The sequence below is a fragment of the Heterocephalus glaber genome, unplaced genomic scaffold (assembly GCF_053883595.1).
Source record: "Heterocephalus glaber isolate CG9 unplaced genomic scaffold, H.glaber_assembly_v1.0 deba00001472, whole genome shotgun sequence".
Taxonomy (NCBI): Eukaryota; Metazoa; Chordata; class Mammalia; order Rodentia; family Bathyergidae; genus Heterocephalus; species Heterocephalus glaber.
In genome coordinates, this window is record NW_028258315.1 from 88,725,666 (window position 1) to 88,750,100 (window position 24,435).

General features: G+C 34.3%; 1 protein-coding gene across 30 annotated transcripts in view; it reads left to right on the forward strand.

Moving 5' to 3' along the window:
• Erc2 (ELKS/RAB6-interacting/CAST family member 2) overlaps positions 1 to 24,435 on the forward strand; it is a 1,049,338-nt gene that overhangs the window by 523,304 nt on the left and 501,599 nt on the right. For 19 of the 30 annotated variants that reach the window (XM_021244028.2, XM_021244030.2, XM_087182355.1 and 16 more), the window contains 6 exons: positions 1,323 to 1,463; positions 4,782 to 4,922; positions 9,095 to 9,130; positions 17,556 to 17,585; positions 18,478 to 18,671; positions 24,140 to 24,151. In XM_021244028.2, coding sequence (XP_021099687.1) covers positions 1,323 to 1,463; positions 4,782 to 4,922; positions 9,095 to 9,130; positions 17,556 to 17,585; positions 18,478 to 18,671; positions 24,140 to 24,151 — 554 coding nt within the window. The remainder of the gene's footprint in view (positions 1 to 1,322; positions 1,464 to 4,781; positions 4,923 to 9,094; positions 9,131 to 17,555; positions 17,586 to 18,477; positions 18,672 to 24,139; positions 24,152 to 24,435) is intronic. The other 11 variants (XM_021244031.2, XM_004864323.4, XM_013065430.3 and 8 more) reach the window with 5 other exon arrangements.

The window sequence follows — 24,435 nt, forward strand, 5'->3', positions numbered from 1 at the left end:
TCTCTCAAAAGTATTATAAACATTAGTTACTATCATTGGAATAGTACATGTGCTTCCTCAGGGAATCTTAAATCACATGCTAATTATTCAAACTAACTTTCTGCTTTAAACACTTTTATAGTTGTCTTATATATTTGACATTGTCTTGTAGTGTGCACTTATAAGAATATAAAAGATAATATCAAGATACTTTGCATCCATTTTTTTTAACATGACATCCAAAGAGAAGTTTAGGTAAGTAAGTGTTGGTTAATTTTAAAAACAATTTCAGAAACTTAAGTTTTCCCTAGGTGGGATTTTCCTTTCCCTGCCACCAAAGGGTCTTGGTTTGATATCAGTCAGGTTCCACACTTTTGGAAAACATATCTACAGTGTAGTGTTTTTATCCCAGTCTAAATTCAAAGGTCAACAGATCCTCACATCCCCTGAACGGGTCCATGCAAACCTTTGTGGCACTGTGGCTAAGTCAGACAGCCCTGGATGCTAGGCTGGGCCTTCTGTTTATACCATGTGTCACTTTGGATGAGGTGGCAGCCTTCTCACATGTGGGCATTCTTACCTCCCCACTCTCCCCACCAGCACTGGTTCTGCCCTTGAAGTTGTGATGGGGACTGATGAGAAGAGCAGCACCTAACTTGTAGTAAACCTTGAGTGAAGGAAAGGTCTGTTTGAGCTTTGCTCAGACAAAACCAGTGCTTTCGAGTTCTATTGGTTAACAAAAAGCCATTGGAAACGACATGGTGAACACCTCCAGACACATTTGGAAACCACATATGCAATAGATTTATTCTTTATCCTATCTCAAGTTCTTACTGTGAGTCCAGCCCTAAGTCCTAGAAAGTTAGGTCTTTCCCTGCCTGCCTCAGCTCCCTGTCAAGCCAAAGAAAAGTCTTCAGAAACCAGAGAAGGCCTTTTAATGGCAAGCAGGGAAGCCAAGCAAAGAGGCCTGTGTCAAGAGGTCTATTCTGCTTCTTCCCCTTGACTGTGCAAGGCTTCAGCAAGTCTGGTTTGGGTGCCTGAGTCTCCCTCTTCGGGAATGACTCTAGGATTTTGCCAGGTACCACCATGAACCAGTGTATCCTCAGTACTTGAACATTAAGATCCTGTGACACTAAATTATATTAATGACTCAAAAGCCAAACTGGTTGTCTTTCACAAATAGTGGTATGCAAGTTCTTTCCACAAACACAATTTTGAGTTTCTTGTGTGTATCGACTCCCTTAGAATATTTTTAGATGCAGTGTCTTGTTTCCTTTTATATTATGCTTTAGTATGGATATTGATGGTTTCTCACCTCTTCTTTTTTGATGAATGCCTCACAGGAGAGAATAATTGAGCGTTTGAAAGAACAGCGGGAGAGAGATGATAGGGAAAGACTAGAAGAGATAGAATCCTTCCGAAAAGAGAACAAGGACCTGAAAGAGAAGGTCAATGCTTTACAAGCTGAACTGACAGAGAAAGAGGTGAGTCTGGGAAAACAAATGAACCATGTTGATAATCCTCCAGAACTCATCATTGTCATAGCTGCAGGGAACAGGAGACTTAGTTGAAAGTATTGTGTGAAGGCTTAGGGAACAGGCTGACCTGTTTGCAAAGCTTCATGAGTTCAGAAGAGAATATTTCCTGTAGATTCCTCTTTTGCTGATACCCTCTACATATCTTCTCTGCTCTGCTGACTGTACACTGTTCAGCTTCCTGAAACTTTTCTTTATGCCTTACCACATTTGTATGTCTTAGAAGATGCCATATTTTTAAAAATTCCACAATCATTTTCTTGAGATAATAACACAATTGATAATAATTAACAATAGCTCCACTTGAATGAGGGACTGTTGTGTGCTAATGCTTGTGTTGTGTGCTTTGCATTCATCTGAGCTTCACGAATAGATCACATGTACAGGCTTAGACATTTGGCACTATGATGGACACAAAAAGATATAGATTAAATGTAGTTGTTCATGTGGAATTTTGCTTTTATGTTACAGTATATAATTTAAAGCAATATTCTCATGGTAGAGCAAATGTGAATACAGAAGATAAATCCTACTTGTGTTTTTAAAGTAAGACTACATACTTCAAAAAAATTTAACATTTGGGAGTTCTAGAAAGGGTGCTTTGGTCTATACCCCCAAAAGATGCCTGGAATCCCTTCTGTTTTATCCAGTATAGTTTGGTAGAAATATATGAGAAGCAGTCATGCATTTTAATTTATCCATTCTCCACAATTCTTGAGATATGTGTCATTTTCTATACCTGTCCCCTTCGCATTATTTTTATCTGTAGGAAATGTCCCTCTCCCTTAGGACTGTTCAAACATTAAAGCCCTACTAGACTGGCACCTCGCACAGTTGTCTGCTCTACATTCTTATCTCATTCCTTGAATGTTGATAATTGTACACAAATTGAAGTCCTGTCTCATTTGGGAATCCAGACAAGGAAGGGTGATGAGTAACAGGAGTTTTGAGGAAAGCCAGAAACAAAACTATACAAGTTTTTTTTGAGTGAAGATTATTTCTTTGATATGAAGATTAGGAATTTAAGTCACCTTCCTACTGTTTCACTGCTGATTCTGACATGGTAGACCTTTAACTACTGTAATTTGTATGTAACTGAATGAAGCTCAGAAACATTATCTTCATATGTCATATTCTTCATTGAATAGAAATATTTTTTGTGGTTTTGTACCATAAAGTCAATTGATACACTTCTAGTTGAAAAGAGACCTTGAGGACATGATGGGGCATAGCAATAAGTGAAAATAGTTTTGTAAATAATATCAACAATGAATTAATTTCAGACATTTCCAGAAACATTTATTGTTCCTGTGTAATGTGCTTGACACTGAGCTGGGTGTGTCAAGAGTTCTGCTAGAAAAATGGAACCATGTTAAGACATCTAAATAGATTAAGAAATTCATTGCAGGGAAATGGTTTACACAGTATGGAGACTGGAAAAGGCAAAAATGTGTAGGGTAGGCCATCATGAAGAACAGGCTAAAAACTTTCAGAGGCTGATGCTATAATACACAGGCAGAATTTCTGCTCCTATGGGTTCTGCTCATAAGGCCTTTTAAATGATAGGATCAGGCCCCCCCAAAGTGGATAAACTCCCTAAAGTCAGCTGATTATGGATGTTAGTCATGTCTACAAAGTACCTTCATAGGAACACTCAAATTAATAACTGGGGATTATAGCCTAGTCGAATTGTTTAAAATTGGCCATCAAAATTAGCAATTTAAAATTTATATAAAAAACAGCAACATGGAGTTGCAGTTAGGAGGGAACTTACAATTTAATTAGAGTGATAAACTTCATTATGGCAAAATAACTGGGTTATAAAGTCCTTTATTATTTCTATGGAAGTGATATGATAAAGAACATTGAAATCAGACTGTAGACTTGGGCTTTAGACTTATATCTGCCTTTAATAGCTAGGTGGCCTTTGATTCTCAGGTAATGTCAGCTTCAGTTTCCTGACCAGAAAAATGAAAAGAGCTCATCTGCAACTTATGATGATATCCATTGTCATTAAGATCATTCCAATGTTCATGAAGCAGCCCCACATAAAGCATTACTAGAGATCACTGGGTCCTTTGTATCTTTCTAGGTGCAACAAATGGATATGCACACTGCCTGATTTTGGGTGAAAACTAAACATTTTAGTAGCGTAGTTAAATATTGCTACCAATTTCATATTTAGTAATGACCATTGCCCTTTGCCTTAGTCACTTTCTTGTCACTATGACAAAATTCCGAACAGTCTTCTGTCGCCAAGGCAGAATGGGATGGCACAGGGCCCTACTGGAGGAAGAGCTGCTCATCTCATGGCATCCAGGAAGCAGTGAGACTCAAGGGAGGACCTGGGAAGGGAGCTACAGTCTTCCAGGCCACACCTCCTCTGACCAGACCCCACCTCCTAATATCACATTTAGCTACACATTCATCAGTGGACTAATACACCAATGAATATAGCACCCCATCACCCGTTCACCTCCCAAAAGCCCCACTTATGATTACCTGAGTCTTTGGGGGGGACATCTAGATATAAACCACAATACCCGTATAAATCATAAAGTTATATTCAGCAATCTAAGAAAGTATTTATTTCTTTTGCTTTTGGAATTCAGACTGTAAGGGCAAACTCTTAGTTTCTAAAATATAAGTAACTTCATTCTGAGTTGCAGAGATTCATTCTATATGTTGAATCTGGATTACAAAGGGCTAGAACATAAAATCTACTTTACTCTAAATTTTAAATACTTATATCATTGATTCTCCAGAAGATGTTTGAAAAGACAGTGGTTATTTTTCTGTTAAAGGAATAGAAAATAATAAAATTTAATAGGATGTTTTTTATATTTGATTTACTATTGGTAGGGGAAGCATTAAGTAGGTATTTTCTGTCATACTTGTTTCCCAGTCTGCATGGCCTGACATCAGTAAATGTAAGTAGAAGGTTCATGGTGTCTGTTTAGCCATGACATGTAAAAACTACCGTGGGACTTACATCATTAGCATGTCTTTGAGGTGTGAGAAGTGCATTTGCTGACCACATCATTTGGTTACATTTGATTCTACTGCAGTTAGATCCTGCTTGGGTCTGTAAGCTGGCCAACTTTAATTTCCTGGCCACAGCCGACTATGGTTACCTTAGTAAGACTGTATTTAACCTCTCTTTCTAACTTGCTCTTTATTGCTGTGCATAGAATCAGTGTATTCAAATTGAAATTATTGTTAAGAGAAAATGCAGTGTTTTACTTACTAGCATTCTTTTTCTTTCAGTCTAGTTTAATTGACCTCAAAGAACATGCATCTTCATTAGCCTCTGCGGGGCTGAAAAGAGACTCCAAATTAAAATCTCTAGAAATAGCCATCGAACAAAAGAAAGAAGAATGTAGCAAATTGGAAGCACAGTTAAAAAAGGTAAGTGAAGTTTAAGAAAATACATGCTCATTTTAAAATGAACTTATTAAATGGAAAAGGAGGAGACATTTTTCAGAGGAAACAAACTCTTTATCTTTTGCTGTCTGCTGATAAAAGAATTAATTAAACACTCTTAACTTTATCCTAAGAGGTCTACATCAAATCTGTCTGTGAACTTGAAAAATTATCTTAGGTTTCCTATGTAAAGAAAACTGGAAAAATAGATGAAAATAGTAGTAGAAGTGAAAAAATAACATAAAAACCAGCCATTACTCTCTGGGCAAATCTCAACTATCAAAAAAGTAAATGAAAATAGTTCAACAGAACAAGGAATCCAGGGGCCCCATTGTTTTTTGATAAACTTTTACTGCCTTCAGAAGTAGATTAACATATAAATTAGAACTTTGCAAAAGTTTTTCTGGCAAATTAAATATCTAGAATTTCATAAAAATAGTCAAGTCCCTAGCATATGTGTAGAGTGACTGTATTTGACCAAAAAATGACCTTATTGTCTTAAGAAAGTTTGTCCCATTTAGAAACCTTTAGAAAAGTAGTCAGGAGGTTCATATTATGGCACTGAAATGTTTTCTCTTACCTGGACATTTTTGTAGAGGGCATTCCCAGTCATGCATTGTTCCTTTGACTCCCTGTGTTGTTTGGTATGTCTGCACTCATTGTTCACATAAAACTCATAACATTATGAGTTTAAGCATTTTGTTTCCCTTTGAAAATTTATAAACTTACTCAAAAGAGATTAAGAATCTAAACATTCAAATAAAGGATATAATGAATTTGACTATAATTTCCAACACAGTAGAATGAGTATTTATTGGCTATAGTTAGGAAAATAAATGACATGGAGGGTCAGGGATGTGAAGGAATAACATACCTATGGATGAATTATTCCAGGTATTTTAAATTTTAATATGTTATTTGGTATGATGCAATTTGTAACTTAAATATGACTACTGCATGCTCACATTACAGGGAATTTTATTTTATTTTTGTCTTTTTGAGATAGCATTTCATTATGCAGTTCGGGCTGGCCTTGAACTCACTTTGTAGCCCAGTCTGTTCTCGAACTTGCAGCAGTCTTCCTGCCTGATCCTCCTGCCTGAGACTCTCGAGTGCTGGGATTGCAGGCATGCACCACCACTTCCAGCAACAGGGGATTTTATGAAATTGTCTTGAGAAATTTCACACTAAGCAAGTCTACAAACTTATATATTAAAATATAAATATAAAGATCAAGCCTCTTTGTAACAAAATGGCAAGAAAAATGTCTAAATTGCAAAATCTATTTCATAGTCCACTCAACATCTCTTTTATTTTAAGCAATATTTAGTTAAGCAGAAATCTTGAATAGTAAATAAAAAGTTTAAATTACCCATGTAAGGGAGATTGACTTGGCCATTTACGCATTCGGGTATGGTATACATTCTTGACATATAAAAAATGTGTTCTACAATATGATATACATGTATATGCATATCAAGAAATTGATATATGAAGAGACCTTTTACTTAATTAAACAGTTTTGTGATCATAAGGAAGGCTTGAAGATAACTTTGTAACAGATGGACATTCACTGGCTCCCTGTGGTGGGCCTTTGCATTGTCTCACTTCATTTGCAGTATGCTGAGTATGGAGGAAAGGGGCCTCAAATAACCTGGGCCAAAGAGACACCTTCCATCAATTCTGATGAGCTGTCATGGAGATCATATTAAATGTAGATCATTTGTGATTTTGTAGATACATGTACCACACCCTCCTTTTTAATACGACTCATCTGTGGATTTAGAAATCCTCCAGTAGTTAAAAAAAAAGAAGAGGCTCATATACTGATGTCTATAGTTTTCAAGTACGTACGTGTCTTGATTGTTTTAATAAATCATCATTTATAGTTTCACCATAGCTGTGGTTTGCCCAAGAGATCACCGTCAATGTGCATTTTCCTTAAACTCTCATGTGAACACATTTACTGGCGTTCACAGACCAAATCCTATAAACATTTAAACATTCTTCCTGACAGCATTTTAACATTCTACGTTACCAGAAGTAAAGTGACAAATACAGTTGTCTTACTATAAAGGAACTATTTGATTTATGAAAAAATAAGTTATTTCTAAGTAATTATATAATTGTTTATACTATCTCCTAAATGCATAGTGTGGTGAGCTTTAATAACGTAATGATAATTTAAATATTTTTATGTCTAACTTGCAGATGCTATTTTGTTATTTTTGGCTCTCTAGCATTAACTGCATTCAAAAGTTTAAAATATTTTTTGCAGTAATGTTTAATTTCTGCTAATAAATAGTTCTGTGAAAACCTCAAGTACCTGTCACCTTAAAAAGAATCGAGATCTACATGAAATGTTTGAAAAAATAAGCCAACAGTATATGAATATGCATATAAACACATCATTTACTCATGGAAAAATAAGCAGCTATAAAATCTTAAGGAGTGTCTGAGCCTCCTTTTAAATAAAAGGGTATGTAACTTGTGAATAAAATATAAAAGCTTACTAAATGAAAGCTGAAACATAATAGTTTTACTATGTCATAAATGCACCATGAAGTCCCAGTGAAATTTTGTTCAAAATTTGTGAGTGTCTAGGTATTTTTTGCCATAAAATCCATGCACCATCATGGATGTGTTTAGAAACCTGTCTTTCAATGATGATAAAATTCAAATGAAATTTTTATTTTTGTCTCATGAACAATATTTGATTATTGGTAAACTGAGCTTTTCCATATAAATTTGTGTAGAATATTCACACACATAATTTTAACCTTAACTGTGCAGTTTAAATTTAAGACTTCTTCAAATATTGTCCTTATGGTGAAAACTGGCTATAGGCAGAAAAGAAGTTTTTCTTTACACATTTCATCCTAACTCTTAAAAAAGATGCAGTTGGATATTCGTGTATAAGAAAATCCTTACTATTATTGAATGTTCTTAAATAATACTAACCAAATAATGTATACCCATGAGTTATGAATATGCTTTATAATTCAATGCATCCATCAATTGTAGACATCCAAGATTGAGAAGAAACTGGCTATTGATGATATATGGATCATACTGTCTTCAAAAGGGTATTTTAGGTTCAAGATGTAGAAATCAGTTAACCTGTCTGACTAGACGTCAATTGAGAAGCAATAGCAATTCAAAATGTTATGATTTACGCTGTTTAGTAATTTTCCAATTAATGTCATGTTTGAGGAGAGAGCTTTTTAAATTATGAAACAATCATTTACTTTATGCAAATTGGAGGAACAGGAATCCTGGCTATTAAAAAGGCATCTCTCAGCTTAAAGAAACAGTTTCTATAGTATTTCACCTTTTATACCTTGCTGTTGAGCCCCAAGTTCAAGAAATACAACTTGAAGGTGCTATCTAAAATAATAGTAAGTAGTACATTTAAATCCATAACTACTTAATTCTCTACATAAAATTGACAGGAGACCAGTACAGATTCTAAATTCATAGAATTTCTTTGAAAATTATATTTTTAAAGTTAATTCTGAACTAATAGTCAAGACTGTTACTGGCAATGGACAATATTGTATCTGATTCTCTTTAATCTTCCTACTGATGTAAAATTTTTCTTTTCGTGTTTAATCTGATAATGTTTTGCTTACTGATATTTTGCTACTGCTAATCTGCCATTTTCTAATCCATATTTTTCTGAAGTTAAACTGAATAGAATATTCAGGCTTGTGTTAACATAAAAGTAGAACTATAAATTCAGTGGTAAGATTTAATTAATCTTTTATTATTACCATCTTCAAAGTTCAGGTAATAAATTTCAGGGTTGGCCAAAAGTACTTCTTCTGATTCATTGCTGGAGGCCAGCACTTCGTGTTTCATCAGAAGTGGACAGCTTTCTTTATTTCATGGGTTATTTAACTTGAGAAAGGGAAAGTAACACAAACCTTAAATTTCTTATTCCAGCTATTCTTTTTTTAGAAGCCAAAGTCAACATTTGTATTTCCCTAGAGCATCTCACTTTTACTGTGGAATGTTTAGAAACTGAAATTTTTTCTTTTTTTAACTACCAGTTTGTCTGTGCGAATGCACTGGATTTCTTGAGCTAATACTGTTTTTCTGGATCTTTCCTTCTTTCCCTGTCTGTGCTTCAATGCCTCCCCAACTTTGCAATGTAGCAAGCTGAGCAGTTGTTCAATCAGATGTACAACCCAGTAAGTCATTTTTGAAAGTTCCTGCTGTAACATATCAAAGCATGAGGATCTGTTGATCACATGTCACAGTTTACTGTACTGGGAAGGTTTTGAAAATATTTATTAGCCTTTTCCCATTTCCATTCTGTCAAAAGAAATGATCTGTGTAGAGGCCATTGCCATTTCTTTTGAAATTTAAAAATTAAGAACTCAAGGAAGTATTCCTAGCTCATCTTATTCTTAAGTTCAAATCCAAGTCTATAGGAAAACAGAAGTCAGTTGAATATTTAGGCTGATGGAATTATCCTCAGATACTTCAAACATGGACTAATCTATGCTAAAAGCAATAGCATTTGTAAAATGGCAAATAACTCAGTACATATTGTATTTGTGAGATAGACATTAAGTTGAGATTAGATTTAAAAATAAGACCATACTCTTTGAAATGGGTAAATGCTTTACATTGTGGGGTTTTGTGTAAGAGTTAAAAACATCATTTGACTGAGGACAAACCATAAAGAAGTCTCCTAATAACAGATGATAGCAATTCTGATTGTACCTTAATGGAGTACAAAAAACAGGTAACTTTTAAGAATATTTGTAAAATGGCCCAGATGCTACCACAGATAATTTTATCTTAATGACATGTGTACATTTATATAAAGCAGTTTATTTATTTCTTTAATTTCTTTAAAAATGGGGCTTTTTTGTTTTGTTAATTCAAGTGGCTTACTGGGAGCCACTTCAAGGTGACTAGCATTTATCAGTTGACAGATGCGATCTACACTATCATGCATTCTGATTATCTCCTAGTTCTAAATTCCCAATTTGTGAAAAAGGAATGTCATGGATAAAGGAAATAATTTATTTTTATGTGTTAAGCCACTATTCCAGGGTAGGTACAAACTGATGAGCAAGATGCTTGGAGTACTTGCTTAGATTCAATCTCTACCCTCTATTCTTCACAACAAATTTTATTTTTACAAAGAAAATTCCCAAATCCAGTTTGGAGCATCTTCATTAACTTCATTTCCCAGGTACAAGTTTTAGCACAGCAGCCAACATAATCAGTCCAAGCTTCCTGTCCCATAGCATTTGAATGGAAGGCTTTAAGACAGTGGAGAGGTGAAGAAAGACAAATGAGATTAGAGTATCTTCAGGCTGGAAAATTCACCCTAAAACAATTGTATTTTCTTTAGATTGTTTTTAAAGAGGCATAGAGTAACCCCATGGAAATAGTTTCATAATTAATAGGGAGAGGAAGAAAATCTACATATGTCATGGTCTGGGAGTGTGAAGGACAGATGGAGATTGCTTTGTTTTGCAGCAGCAAAAATTTACCTAGACCATGGTAGGAGTTTACTATGCCTGCCAGGATAGATAGGATCAAGAAATAACTCTTAACTTTTAGAAATGTCTGTGACATGACAGCATCAGCTTCTCCTTCACTTCAGTCCAGTGATGGGTCTCGAATATGCAAAAACAAACATTTCACTCTTTTGGGTGACTAATTCAAAATTCTTTGCTCCTCTCTCAAGTTAATTAAGCCACTCCACTGATTTGGCACCCTGGGAATATAGCTAACGCTCTGCAGATACTCTCAGGTCCAGTTCTATTTTGGACTGATGAGGATGCAGCATGATGAATTTTTCTATCTGTAATAGTCTTCTTAAATATAACTGTTTTTCCAACTTATAAAAATAATATATGGCCACAGTAGGGAATTTGCAAAAATATAGAAGGATATAGGAGAAATTTTAAAAATATAGGCTGTCTCATTTCACAGGGATAATCATCGTGGGGAACATTTGGACTGCTCCTTCCTCAGATACCTTCTTGTTGCTGTTCTCCTTTCCCTCTTTCCTTCTCTTTTTTCTTTCCTCTCTTCTCCTTCTTTTCCTCCTCTTTTTCTTTCTTTTTTTCTTATATAATACTCTATTTCTTTTCAACATGTCATCCTAAAAGTGTTTAATCATTGTTGTGTTATATTTTAAATAATATTAGAATTTTGTCATCTAATTATTCTTTCAAACTATTCTTTTAATGGTTGTATAGTATTATGTTTATTTATTTAGTCCACTAATGTTGGTCAACCCCCTCCTTTTGCCAGCAACATAAATAATACTCTGAAGAATATCTTTCTTTACATTTCTTTTTATTTACATAGAATAAATTTCCGGGCCAATAATTTTTAAAAGCTACCAGTAGTCCTTGCTGTGCTACATTTCAAATAAATTCCTCCAGAAACATTTCTTCCAGCATCAATTAAATGTGGCCACACCCTGGACTATATTAGAATTGTCATTTTACATACATTTGGCAAATGCTTAGGTAGATTTTCTTTTCCTTTTTAACTTTCCTTTCTTTAATGAAGTTTGGGGTTTTAAATACATTGATTAGTGTGCAATTTTTTTATTTTTTAAATTGTTTAAGTCTTTTAAGAACTTCCCTTTGAATTTATTGGTTTGTTCATTGTTTTATATGTGTTAGTCTATGCCTTATATAGAACTTTTGTCAGATATGTAGCAGTTTTATTTAAATTTTCTATATATAGTGAAAAGTATTTATAGGTTCTTGACCTGTGTTTATCTTTTTAAAGACTTCCTAACTGCCTTATATTCTTTGAAGTCACGTTTTAATTGATTCACCTATATTTAAAAAATCCTTTAAATGCTACTTCTATATCAATTTTGGCTCTTTATCCACCTTTATTTTATTTTTATTATTATTGACAGGTAAGGTTCTATTTTTCCAGTTATCTCAGCACTATTTATCAAGCAATTCTCTCTGTTCTTTGATCTTGATATCATTCATTGTATACTAAGCCCTCATGTAGATGAGCTGCTGCTCAGTTGTATCAGTATTTCTTGTATGCTGTGTCAAACTTTTAATGATTATGACTTCACAATATTTTTAAACATCTAGAGAAACAAATTTTACCTTAATTTTGCTTTTAATTTCATCTTAAAGTTGTTAGCCTATAATTTTCTATCATTCCAAGTGAAGTTTGGGATCACCTTTTCAATTAAAAAGCACAGTTTTGATGGTTTTAATTTGAATTGTACTAATTCTATAGAGCAGTTTTATAGTAATTGGTACATTTCAAATAGTATTTCATCCTATTTGTAAACTTCATACAATTTTTATTTTTTCAGTGTTTTAACCATAATATTTTGATATTTTCTCATTATAAGCCTATGATATTTCTTTTTAACAATAGTATAAAACAATTATTTCAACATGTATAATTTTAAAATTTCTATTGTGAATGATATATTTCTTTTATTTTCTAACCAGTTATTAGTACCTAGGACATTTCATTGATTGTCCTATGTTCATTTTTAATATGGCTACATTTCACATTTTTTGTGAATTATAGTATAGTTATTTTTGTCCCATAAGATAATTTTACAGTCAGTTCTTTTGTCTTTCAGTTTTACTCACTCAGAGTAAACAAGGATTAAACTTTGATGTCCTTCTGTATTTTTTTCCTAGAGTAGAAATAAGCCTTTTACTTTTCTTACCTTTTATTTTAGTCACTCTGTTGTACTGATAGTCTAGTGCCATTTCTTAGAAACCTAGAATTTTGTCTTTGTATTCTTATTATTTCTTATAATGATAATATTTCTGCAGCTTAACTACCAGTCTTCTCTCCTGGGGGAGTTTTGTCCTTCATTGTAAAGACTATGCAGGTTATCTTCAGTTGAGTCCTTTTTCTCCCTTTTGTTCTTAATTATAGACAGATAATATAGTTTTTCAGTAGTCTCAAATACCTTTTTTGCTATTGTCCTATTGTGCTCAGAGATGATATCAAGAAGTCTTTCATAAATTTTTAATAAATCTTTAGGACTTCTGATCCCTTCAATTAGTGCTTTTTATAGTACCCTCCTGGCTGCAGGACATTAGGGGTCACCTTGCTACTGGTTAAGGTGCCGTTGAGACCCTCTGATGTTCCTCACAAGAGTCCCTCCTACATCCTCTTCCTACCTAGTCATTCTCCATTTGAAATCGTGTCTCCTCTAAACATATCTTTTGCATAACTCACACTTGCCATAAGGATTTAGAACAAAAAGATGAAGCATTTTTTTCATTCCAGAGAGACAAAAGTCTTACTATGTTCAGTGAATTCTTCCTGATTTATATGTCATTGCAGGACTATGCAATCCCAGAAACATGATAGTCTGAATTATAAATGTTTCCACAGTCATTTTTTAGGCTTAGTTTCTTATGAAATTTTTAGCCTGTTTCTGAATGAAAGGAATTACATTAATAACCACATTTGTTTGAGGAGTCTTAAAGTGTACTGAATGTATAGTTTGGTTCTTTTTATTTTTTGTGTATGTGACATAAAAATTATTTTGAGTATTTGTTCATATTTATTTATACATATCCTATTTGTTACATCTCTAAGAAACTTCTTTTTGGTATGATTGTTTTAGTAGGCAAATTGTACATATTCTGGGTGTAGTTATCTTAAATTATGAAGTAATTATTTTCTTTAAAATGAGAATAATATTTCAAGATTTATCATTATTAGTTTCCAAATATATTATTTAGGCTCTGTCATTAGGCTTTACATTACTTCATTGCATTTGAAATGAATTTAAATTTTATAATGTATTATAGCTTTATAATCATGTTTTGAAACTTTATTTTAATAAGTAATATTTGTTCATAATTTATTTTAATAGATAGTATTTGTTCATAATTATGTGAAGAATAGTATTTCTTTTAAAGATTGAGATAAAACAATGTTGAAAATAGTTTATGTAATTTGTTCTACTGTTAAGATATGAAGGGAATGTTAAAGCACTGTCAATGCACTCTAAACCAGCAAAGTGCTGTGATTGTGAGTCATATTTTTGCAGTGCATAAGCTTATCAAATTATTGCTAAAACCCAGAAGCAGCAGAAATGAAACATCAACAGAATCACTAATTAACATTCTGCCTGTTCTTTATGGTCATGACCAATCATTTGTTTATTTTGAGAAAAATGGTTTTTATTAAATTTTTAGAACACATTTCAAAGGGAGAATGTTATATAATATAATAATTGAATATTCCCTGCCTTTTACCGCAGGAGGTTTCTGGCCCAAACTTAATGCCTTCCTTTCTAGGGATCTGGAATGATGAGGCAATATTTTACTGAAAGTAATCAGTGACTAATCTTTATAAGGTTAAGTATAAATAAACTTGAGATAGACTATTTTGTGTCTGTAACCCCCAACTTTAGCTCTAGTCATATTTTGCTTCTTTACTTTACTTTATATATATAGTATAATCTGAAATTTTGCTTTATTTCCTGAAGTAGTTCTAATTTCTTTCATTAAAATAACTGCGAGGTAGGAGAGTATACTACTCATCCCAAGTCATGACTAGATTTCCCTTTGTATTTGATTTAGGCTTTCAAGTCAGTTCACACCAAAATGTTGTGGGTTTCCCATATCAATGAGAAACTTTGTTTTGATTATTTCCATTTGTGAGGGAATTTCCTTACATATGGAAATACAAGATATATAATCTGGAGACCCTAAAAACTCACTGATCTATTGTGCATTATAGGCATTTCTGTGAACGTCATTCCTCAATTTTCCATGTTTTTATGAGATGTTCTCAAGAGTTCTTCTAAACGTTTCAAGGAATATTTTAAAGCAGAACCAGATACATAGATTTGCCTTTAAACAGATCGGTTTAATCAGCAAGGTTAAATCTCTACATTAAGAAAAAAATGCTTATGGATATTATTTCGGTTTTAATGTCTGGTGAAATGTGCTTGAAAGTGAAATATTCTTGGTGAGATTCATGATAAATAAATTCTGAAAAAGGAAAACCCACACCCATCTGCATTTTCAAGAATTAGAGTCCAGGCTGATAAAGATGGGAAGTTGGTATGTCTTAGCAGAATTGAATGGGTAAGCGCCTCCCATGTGGGGGAGCTAACTTTAAACCTGCATATCCTTTAAAGGAAATGATTACTGTGCATTTATCAATTCAACTCTTGAATAGGTCTGAATGGTAGGAAGTTGTTGTGTTAATGATTTATGGAAATATTTTTCCTGTCATGTCTAAAGTGCATTAGACTAAATGTGTTTACTCCTTTGATCCCCATCAAGAGTTTAGTCTGCCAGTCCAGACCAAAAGAGTGCTTGTCATAATTTGAAAAGGCAGAAGTATTAACTAAATATAAATAAAGTGCTTCCTTTCCTCCATTTTTAGAGGAGGTTCTAGCCTTTGAATTTTTAAGGATGCATTTGCTCTATGGAAACTTTTGCCTCCAATACTTAGGATGGATTGGGAACTTATAAGCCTTTGCAATTATGGGAAACTCCATCAGTGTCTTCAAATGACACTAGAGATAATCAAAGAAGTAGCTGTTACTCTCACATCTTGATATGACTCTTTTTTCTTTTTTTTTTGCTCCTTTTTCTGGAGCTGGAGGTAGAACCCAGGGTCTTACATATGCTACAAAGTGCTCTACCTCTGAGCTTCACCTTCAGCCTAGTGTAAACATTTAAAAAATGATATATATTTACATACACCTGTACCTAAAACCCCTTCCAAGAATTCTGACACCAAGAGTGAAGGTAGTTTGATATAAATTTTTTGCCTGGTACCAATGGATATTGATATAGAGATGCTAGAGATAGACATATTTAACTCACAGGTATTCATGAGACTATTCATTTTAAAAGAAAGAATCATTAGCCCCAGCAAGTATCATCTAACAGACACCAAGCCACCTGTAAGCTTGTCAGTGGTCTTTATTTTAATAACATGACCTAACTTCAGCATCATACAAGGTCATCAGCATTATGGTCTAGATTCAAATGTTGTGCTTTTACCCTCTAGGCTTTCTGTATCTTTAAACATCATATGAGCCCTTTACTACACCCACTTATTTGCCAGAAAAGACTTCTCTCCCATCTGATTTCATCCAGTGTTGAGAACTGGTTGTGGATTCTCCTCAAGTATCTAAAATAAGGATTGCTCATGTACCTACCACTAGCCAACTGTACTTTTTTGTAAACCTACCAGGGACACTTCTTTTAGTAGTATGTATTATCTTGTTGATGAAATTAAAGAAGCCTATTAGCTGTATAGCAAGCCCTATATTAGGGATACATATTATAAAATAATAATAATAATAGTAATAATAAAACATAAATGAATAACGTACCCCATGTTTGTTATTTTGTTATTTTTTGCTCTTAGGCTAATTCATTTGCCTGTAGACATAAGATGCAAGGCTAGATTTAGAATCACACAACTAGTTATCCTATACCCACTTATTGATTTTTTAAAAATGATAATCATAAGAATAAAAACAACTAAGATAAACCACAGTAGCTAATTAATCTATGAATCTTTAAAAATCAGAACTGGGGAGGAAATTTTAACTTTACATACAAACAGCCAACCAAAATATGTTTATTGATTTGTTTTGAGTGTTTCTATGTCTATTAATACTTTTTTAAAGATCTTAATGTCATTGATTGGATAGTTGAAGAAATACATGAGAAGATTTTTAGCTGCTGTAGAATAATGGTAATGTAATATGAGAATGGAAGAGGTTAACCTGAAGATTTTTTTGTTAGCTATTTAAAACTGTATTTTTGGAGCTTTTCTGTCACAAAAGTAGTAAGTTGATTCTTAACACAAATAGAAGTAGGTATGTGGAGTACTTTCTTTTAATATAAAGTATTTACATCTTAAAGTAAAGATTAGGAAATTTAAATATTCATTACTTTAGTTTTTAAAAAAGTGAAACCCTGAAGGCATATTAGCTCAGATTTCTTTTTCAGATTACTTTAATCATAATGAAAAAATCAATAATCTATTATAATAAAATCCAGAGTACATACTAAATAAATGTTTTTGAGATATTTTGGTAAAAGAAAGTAAACCATAATTTGAGAGTATGTTGAATTAATTTTTTTCAAGTTCCTTTGCATAAAGTTGAGTTATTTCTTAAATGAAGAAATCTTATAGCCCCTGAATGCATATTAGTCTCCTTTTATCCTCATGCTTAAATAATATGTTACATGCCAAATTATTATTTTAAAAATGATTATTTTGTCATAAGTAAGAAATTTATTTTATTTATACTAATTTTTGATCTTTTTCTACTAAACCATTGCAAAGAATGTCAACCTTCTAACAGTAGTATTAGTATTAATTTTTCTAACCCTGCATGATTCATTTGACCCCACAGTAGCTATAGCTTGCTTGCCTTGTTTTTTCCCTGAAAGTAAAAAAGTGTGTAAGAGCACAATAGATATCTGCTCTACGTATCAAGACAGCAGAACAACTTAAATCAGTCATTAACATTTTATTATTTCACATGTGAATTTTGGAGATACATACATATATGACTTCTCTGAACTTTCTCTGTTGAATGTGCATTGTTGTTAAACTACTTGTTTTTTCCCTGCCTGCTGTTTGAAGAAGTCAATTAGGAATAATGGGAAACAAGGGGTAGGCAAAACATTGCAGTGCAGTGTTATTTCCATCTGTCTGGGAATATTTCAGCCAAAAGTTTATTTTGGGAAAAAAAAAAGCTGTACTGCACACACACATATAAAACCACAAATACTTTGGCTGCAAATTATTCTGCAGTGTTGTTGCCGTGTTGTTGCCTGTGTCTGTTCCCCTGTGTACAGCTGCCACCCACCCACGCATGTGTTTGCAGATTCTCGTCTGTGTGCTTGTTCATGAATTAGCTCATCCTCCTCCTGGTTTAGGTTAAATTTATTCAAGAGAACAAGGATTTATGGGTATGACTGTTGGCTGGAAAGCCCTTCCTCACTTTCGCATCTTCGTTTAAACTGCATCTTCTGCTGATATATCTCAGTAGGATGAAGTGCTCTGTAATTAATCTGTCTCTTACATGTTACCTGGCTGCAAATATATTCTTAATGGGTCTTGGGAAACAACCTAATATGGTGTTGTTTCAATTCTCTGCATTCAAAATGGAAGGATTTGATGTGAATCATCCCTTCCACTTTGGAATTAAATTGTCTTAGTTCTGCTTACCAAATGAGTGACAATGAAGATGTCATAGTCTCTGTGTCCACCTTGTCCCCTACTTTTTGGTGGAAAGAAAAGCTAGAAGTAGCAGTGTTTAATGGAACAAAATAATCAGTAAGAAAAGAAACTCTCCACGAGAAACTGTAATATTATTTTACAATGTTTTCTAAAGGTAATTGAACTGTGTGATTTTTCCATTTTGCCTTCTCACTGACAGAATACCCATAATTCTTGTTGGTCATTTTCTCTCCAAAGTTAATTTCTGGGCCATTGGTGACTGTACTATGTATTGCTTTAAATATTTGTCTTAACGACATTCTTTAAAAATATAATGTTGAAGGCGCATAATATTGAAGATGACTCCAGGATGAACCCTGAGTTTGCAGACCGACTAAAACAGCTTGATAAAGAGGCATCATACTACCGCGATGAGTGCAGCAAGGCCCAAGCAGAAGTGGACAGGTTGCTGGAGATCCTCAAGGAGGTGGAGAATGAAAAGAATGACAAGGACAAGAAGATTGCAGAACTTGAGAGGTGAGTTTTACAACCATGTGAATGGTGAGTGAACACTGATTACTTGGTTGCCCATTTCAGGTTGTGATCAATTGGAATGCATGTTTGTATTGTGCTTTAGAAATAATTTATATATGAGGAATATGGGCTGATAAAGGGTGATGTTGTGTTTTGGGGGAGCATGATGATGGCACCTGGCTTATCTTTGAGGGATTATATACTTTGGTGTTCAAGAGAGCAGTGGTTGATTTTCCTGAGTAATGTTCATCATCTAGCATCTGTCCCAACAAAGTTATACCAAAATATTGGCATGTTGACTATCTGAAACCTCAGTTCTTTCCTATCAAAGATGAATATTTGTGGTTTAAATTTGTCTTGATCAAAAAAATATTCAAGAATACATTTAGAAATTTTTCAGTCAAGATGGAGGGGGTTCTGTGTTTTGAGTACCTTTGACACACCACAACAAACTCATCTTTGAGATTTTATAAGATCTTTTCAGAAGATCTTATAAGCCCTTAGAAAATAGCTATGCTTGAATAGGGCCCACTTGATAGCAAATTCTTTCTAAAATAAAGAATTGCATTAGGATTCCAACAGTATTTAGATTTTTCAGATAAATTATATCCAGATTATATTTATGTGTAGTATGATTTCTAAAAATAACCTTACTGTCAGTGCTTTTTCCTATACTTCATATAAGGGGAGAATTTTCTGAATAATCTTCTATAACTCCATAACTCCTGAGGATTTTTCATTGGTTCAGCAATAAGGCAGAATTTATCTTTTCTAGATTTAGTCCATATGGAAGAGATCAGCAAATTTTAAATAAATCAATGAATGTTTGCCAGCTCTGATCAAGACACTTGTGAAGCTCTGACGGACTTCAAGACATATGGAGTAGCTCTCTGTGGTCTCACAGCAAGATAATGAGATTTAGTGAAAGACCTAGTCTCAAAGCTTGCATCTGCTTTATACCAGCTGTGTGGCTTTGAGTCTTGATAGAAGTGAATCTCTTAACAACCTATTAAAATGTGTCATGCTTTGCAAGCACCTACTTCCCATGTAAGGTGTGATACTTCTATCATTAAAAACAGTTGAATGCAAAAATAAATAAAATCACAGTATTAATTGGCTTTGTATTAAATGGACAGGTTAGTTCCCAATAAAACTTCAACATGTCCAATTATAGTAATACAAACAGCAAATCAATTAATATTTCTTTTAATAGTCTTGGCATTAGCTTGATGATAATCTGATATAATTTTGATTCAGTATGACTAGTCTTAGCAATTAAGGCAATGATTTATTTTTTCCTAAATTAACTATACAAATACAAATCTTTTAGGGCTTTGTTGTAATTTTAAAATGTGGAAATATTCTGCCAATGTTCTGGTTCTTAACAGCTGGGACTGTTGACTTGCGGATTTATATTGAATCTTTGGATTTATATTTCAGAACTACAATTTTTTTAAAAGCAATCCTGAAATCACAGGGCAATTATGATCTTTTTTTTAGTGAAAAAAAAACAACTGGCAAAATTGGGTGACTTTCTGGAGATTGGTTCTACAGTCAGAAAGATGAGAAACTAGAAACATCTGGTCTACTGCTCTGAGAAGCCATGAGCCTTATGGCACTTGACCTAGATAGCCATATTAGTGATGGTAATCACAATCCCTGGAATAGAGTTTGTGTATTTTATGTTCATGGTGTGCCAGGTCCTTTGCTGAACACATTTGACCTGTAATATTATATGCCATTTGATCTTACCCACAATGCAGAAATATCATAATCCCCTTTTATAGACAAGAAACTATGATATATGCAGATTGAGTAACTTTCTTAAGGTGACAGAGCTCTTAAGAATCAAAGGTGGGATTTTGAGCCTAGAACTGACAGAGGAGCTGCTGAGAATGATCCCTTCCGCCAACATGGAGAAGCTAGGCTAGGGGCACCAAACAGTCACACAGCCAGCCTGAGCAAGCTTCCTGGCTGTGCCAAAAAGAGATTTGTCTCTTTGTTATTAGTTTTCATGAGGAAAAGTGATGTGCCCCATGCTTGGAAGGCTTTTTCTGCCCTGAACCAGCTCCCCAGAACTGTAATTGAAAATTAGGATCAGCTACTATAAAAATATACATACAAATAGCTTAATTGTCTAGTTGGACAAACAGGTTTTAGCTGGACACTTTTGCTATTAAATCATCACAAATATTCACAGTTTTATTTCTTCAATATGGAATACATTAAAGCTGCAGTGATTTTATAGACATTTATCTTTATGTACTTTCTGCACATTTGCTTTATCTCCGCCTTTGCCTCTCCTTAAAGCTGATGCCTCCCAGGCACCGTAATTCATAAAATGTGTGGTGGGACTTGACTCTGTCCCAGGCCTCTGCCTGCCTGTGTCCTGGGTCCAGCAGCACAGCATAGTCTGGGAAATGTCTGAGTCCCAGCCCCAGTCCAGACCCCTAAAGAAGATGGGGTTGCAGTTCTAGAAGGGAAGTGTCTCGGGAAAAGGAGGGCTCAGCCTTGGCCTGCCTTTCTGAAGCATTATCTGCTGGGCTGTGTGTGTATTCCAACCAAAGCATCTTCCCTGAGTTGTCAGGCAGCCTTTTCCACAGTATCTCCATTTACTGACTTAAACTACAAAATTCATACCTCATAATGTTGAGACCTAAAGATTCCTTAGCAATATGACATATATCTTCATTTTGGAGTCAAGGAGAAGTTCTTATAATTAAGTTTGTGATTTTGAAAACCAAAATATTGAATTTGAAGTAAATTTGTGGTCTCTGGCTTGTAATATGACCTACCAGAGTGAAAAAGCCTCTTTTAAAAACAACTTGCATTCTAAAATATGCCAGAACTTTGCTCATATGCAAGGAAAGGTACAGGTTTAGGGATAACTCAGATCCTCCTAACACTGGCCTGCTTTTCTCTCAAGGACAGTTTGTGTTTGCTTTCTTTTCTGTTAATCTTCCCATTTTTTAGAATTTTCTCTACAATGAATAGTCCAGATAACACATGACTGGCATTTACACAATGCATTTACCTCTCAAATTCCATGTGAATGATGTTTTTCATCAGCCATTAATGATTTTGCTTTTTAAGGTAAATATTGCTTTAGTGTAGACCTCGTGTATGCTTCTGCCTGTAAACTTTTGCACTAGATGCCAATGGCCCAGCTGACAGCTTTTACCTTGGCCTGTAGGCTGCTCTCAGGAATTAGCCACAAGGAAGATGGTGGGCCTTGAGCAAACCCCTATTGGTCAAAATCAGGCTGAAGTCTTTTTTCCATCAACAATGCCAGGCATTACATTTGCTGCACAATCAAATAGCTAATTAAACCTTAGGGGCAGTGAAATATGTGGCACTTCTGGGACAGTGCCTATCAAAGTCTTATACTTTCATTTAAATTTTCAGAATTAATCCTTGGTACCTTAAGGGGAAAAGAGCGTTTAATAGAGTCTGTCAAATGAGCCCTGCTGCCACTGGATTTCTTGCATCCCACTCATGGGAAGCAATCATTCTGGTGACCTTTCATGTAATTATCTTAAATCTGTTAAGAGGTTTGCTAGTGTTTTTCCACAACACAGGGAAAATTTAAATTGGGCCTTTAGTCACATCCCTCCCTAGTGTGGAAGCGAGGTTCGGTCCCTGGTGGTACTACTCTTAAGACAACATCAGAATGGAAAACAAGATACCTCTTAATTATCTGGATGGAGGAGGACTAATGCCACCAGATATTTGGACGTTGAGAAATGATTTTAGGTGCCTAACAGAACCTTATCTAATGTTGAGAAAGAACCTATTGCTTTTCCTTCTGATTTAGTCAATAATGTGCTGTCGTAATTTCCTTGGTGCCTTTCAGGACTCTTCAAAATTTAAACTTAAGCTTTATTATTATTTCTAAAGTATTGTAATATGTTTTAGAAGCTTCATTGGACATGTGAGAAACTTGATAGCAGTTCTGTTTGTTTTGATATACACTTCTGGCTGAGTAATTTTTACTTACATTTATTAATTTATATGAAGGAAATTCTTTAAGATAAGCATCAGATGGCTATACATCATCTTTTGCAACCATTTGAGGAGGGTCATGGATGTCATGAATGCCTTTGAGAATTTGATGAAAACTAAAAACCTTTGAAAAAGCAACTAAATCTTAAATGTTTGCATACTTCTTCAGTTTAGGATTCCCTAAAACTTGGCCACAGACCTCAGTTCAGTTAGCCCTGATCTAGAAGGATTTGAAATGGCAGCTGGGACCAGTGTTGACAAAGTCTCCACAATGACCATTGCCTGAACTAACTCATTTTTTGATCAGTTGTATATTTATGATCACAGAGCACTCTGTAGGAGGAACTCAGATACAAGGAACTAGCAAATCAACTCTTTCACCATGTGTTTAATCTTGAATTTTCTCTTTGATTTTTATCACTATAGTCGACATTGTTTTCATTGAAATTTTCTAGTTTAGACTTTATCCTGAGGATTTCTTTTTCTTTGTTTTTCCTTCCTATGTGAAATGCTTAAAATAGCTTCCTCAGGGCGTGGAATGGTGGGGTCCCACTGAGCATATAGCTGATAAAGTATTTGTTTATCCACTTTGTTTTTGCAAAGGGTGTTTTATATGTTAAGAAATGAATCTCCATTATGTATTCCTGTAGTAGCCTGGAAGACGATTGTGATTTTTTTCTTTTAATTTTTGCTTGGCATTAGAGACTACTGTTTTGACTGATTAAAAGGGCATGTTAGATATTTTTGTACAAATAAGTTAACAGGCATCTGGTTATTCTCAGGGATGAAGTTGGAACCTCATTTTCACAACTGAAAAACATTAATCTTAGCTTTGGAAGTTACTCTCTCCTAGCTTGGGAGGCTGATAGGCAGGTGGTACCCCACAAACAGCCCTCCTCACATGGCCTTTGATCATTGCTAGGTACAGTGCTCTGCAAGCATCTAAAATGGAAGTCTTTGAACTGAATGCCAAATTGCTGAGCCCCTTTTGGTTTCCAGGGATGGAGGAAAAATATCTCGTAGGCTATAACCATCCAACTTACAGGTTCAAATAAAAATCTTTCTGACATCACTGCCTATTGCCAGGTCTGATACTTTAGTGATTTCAGTTTATTAAATAATAAAATTTTATATGCAAACAGATAGGAACATTCTCTATAAATATTCCTTCAGAAAAGGGCAACTGCCCCCACCTCTAGTTCACATGACTGTTTGCTATGATTATGTGTGTGATAGCAGATACCAATTTCTTATGTATGATGTTTAATAGCGTTTGCCCAGGAATTTTTTTGGTGATATCAGGTAAAAATTGCTTTGCTGTCCTTCATTTGGTTATAAAACCTGCTAATATAACATCTGTTGGCTGTATGTTTAAAACTAATGCATTTCCTTCCCTTTATTCTCTTTTGCTATCCCTTTTCCTTTCTGCTTATCCTCCAAATTGCTGCTTTCACCCTTGCTCCAATCAGCTTGACTCTCAGGTCAGTACTTTCAGTTTTTCTTCTAACTGCCTTTCTCTCCTAAGCTAAATTTATTGCTTACACTTGTTTAATAGCACATTTCTGAAATGGTTTTCCTCTGGCCACTACATTTTTTCCCATTTCATCCCATGCCTAGGAAAGGTGTATTTTATGAGAAGGCTGTATAGGTGGTAAAAAAGCAAAGAAGAAGGAAATAAATCACCATTGAACTATTTGATAAAATCTATTTCTGTATTATAAAATCAGGAAAAAAAATTATTGTGATAATTCCCTAATACATTTCT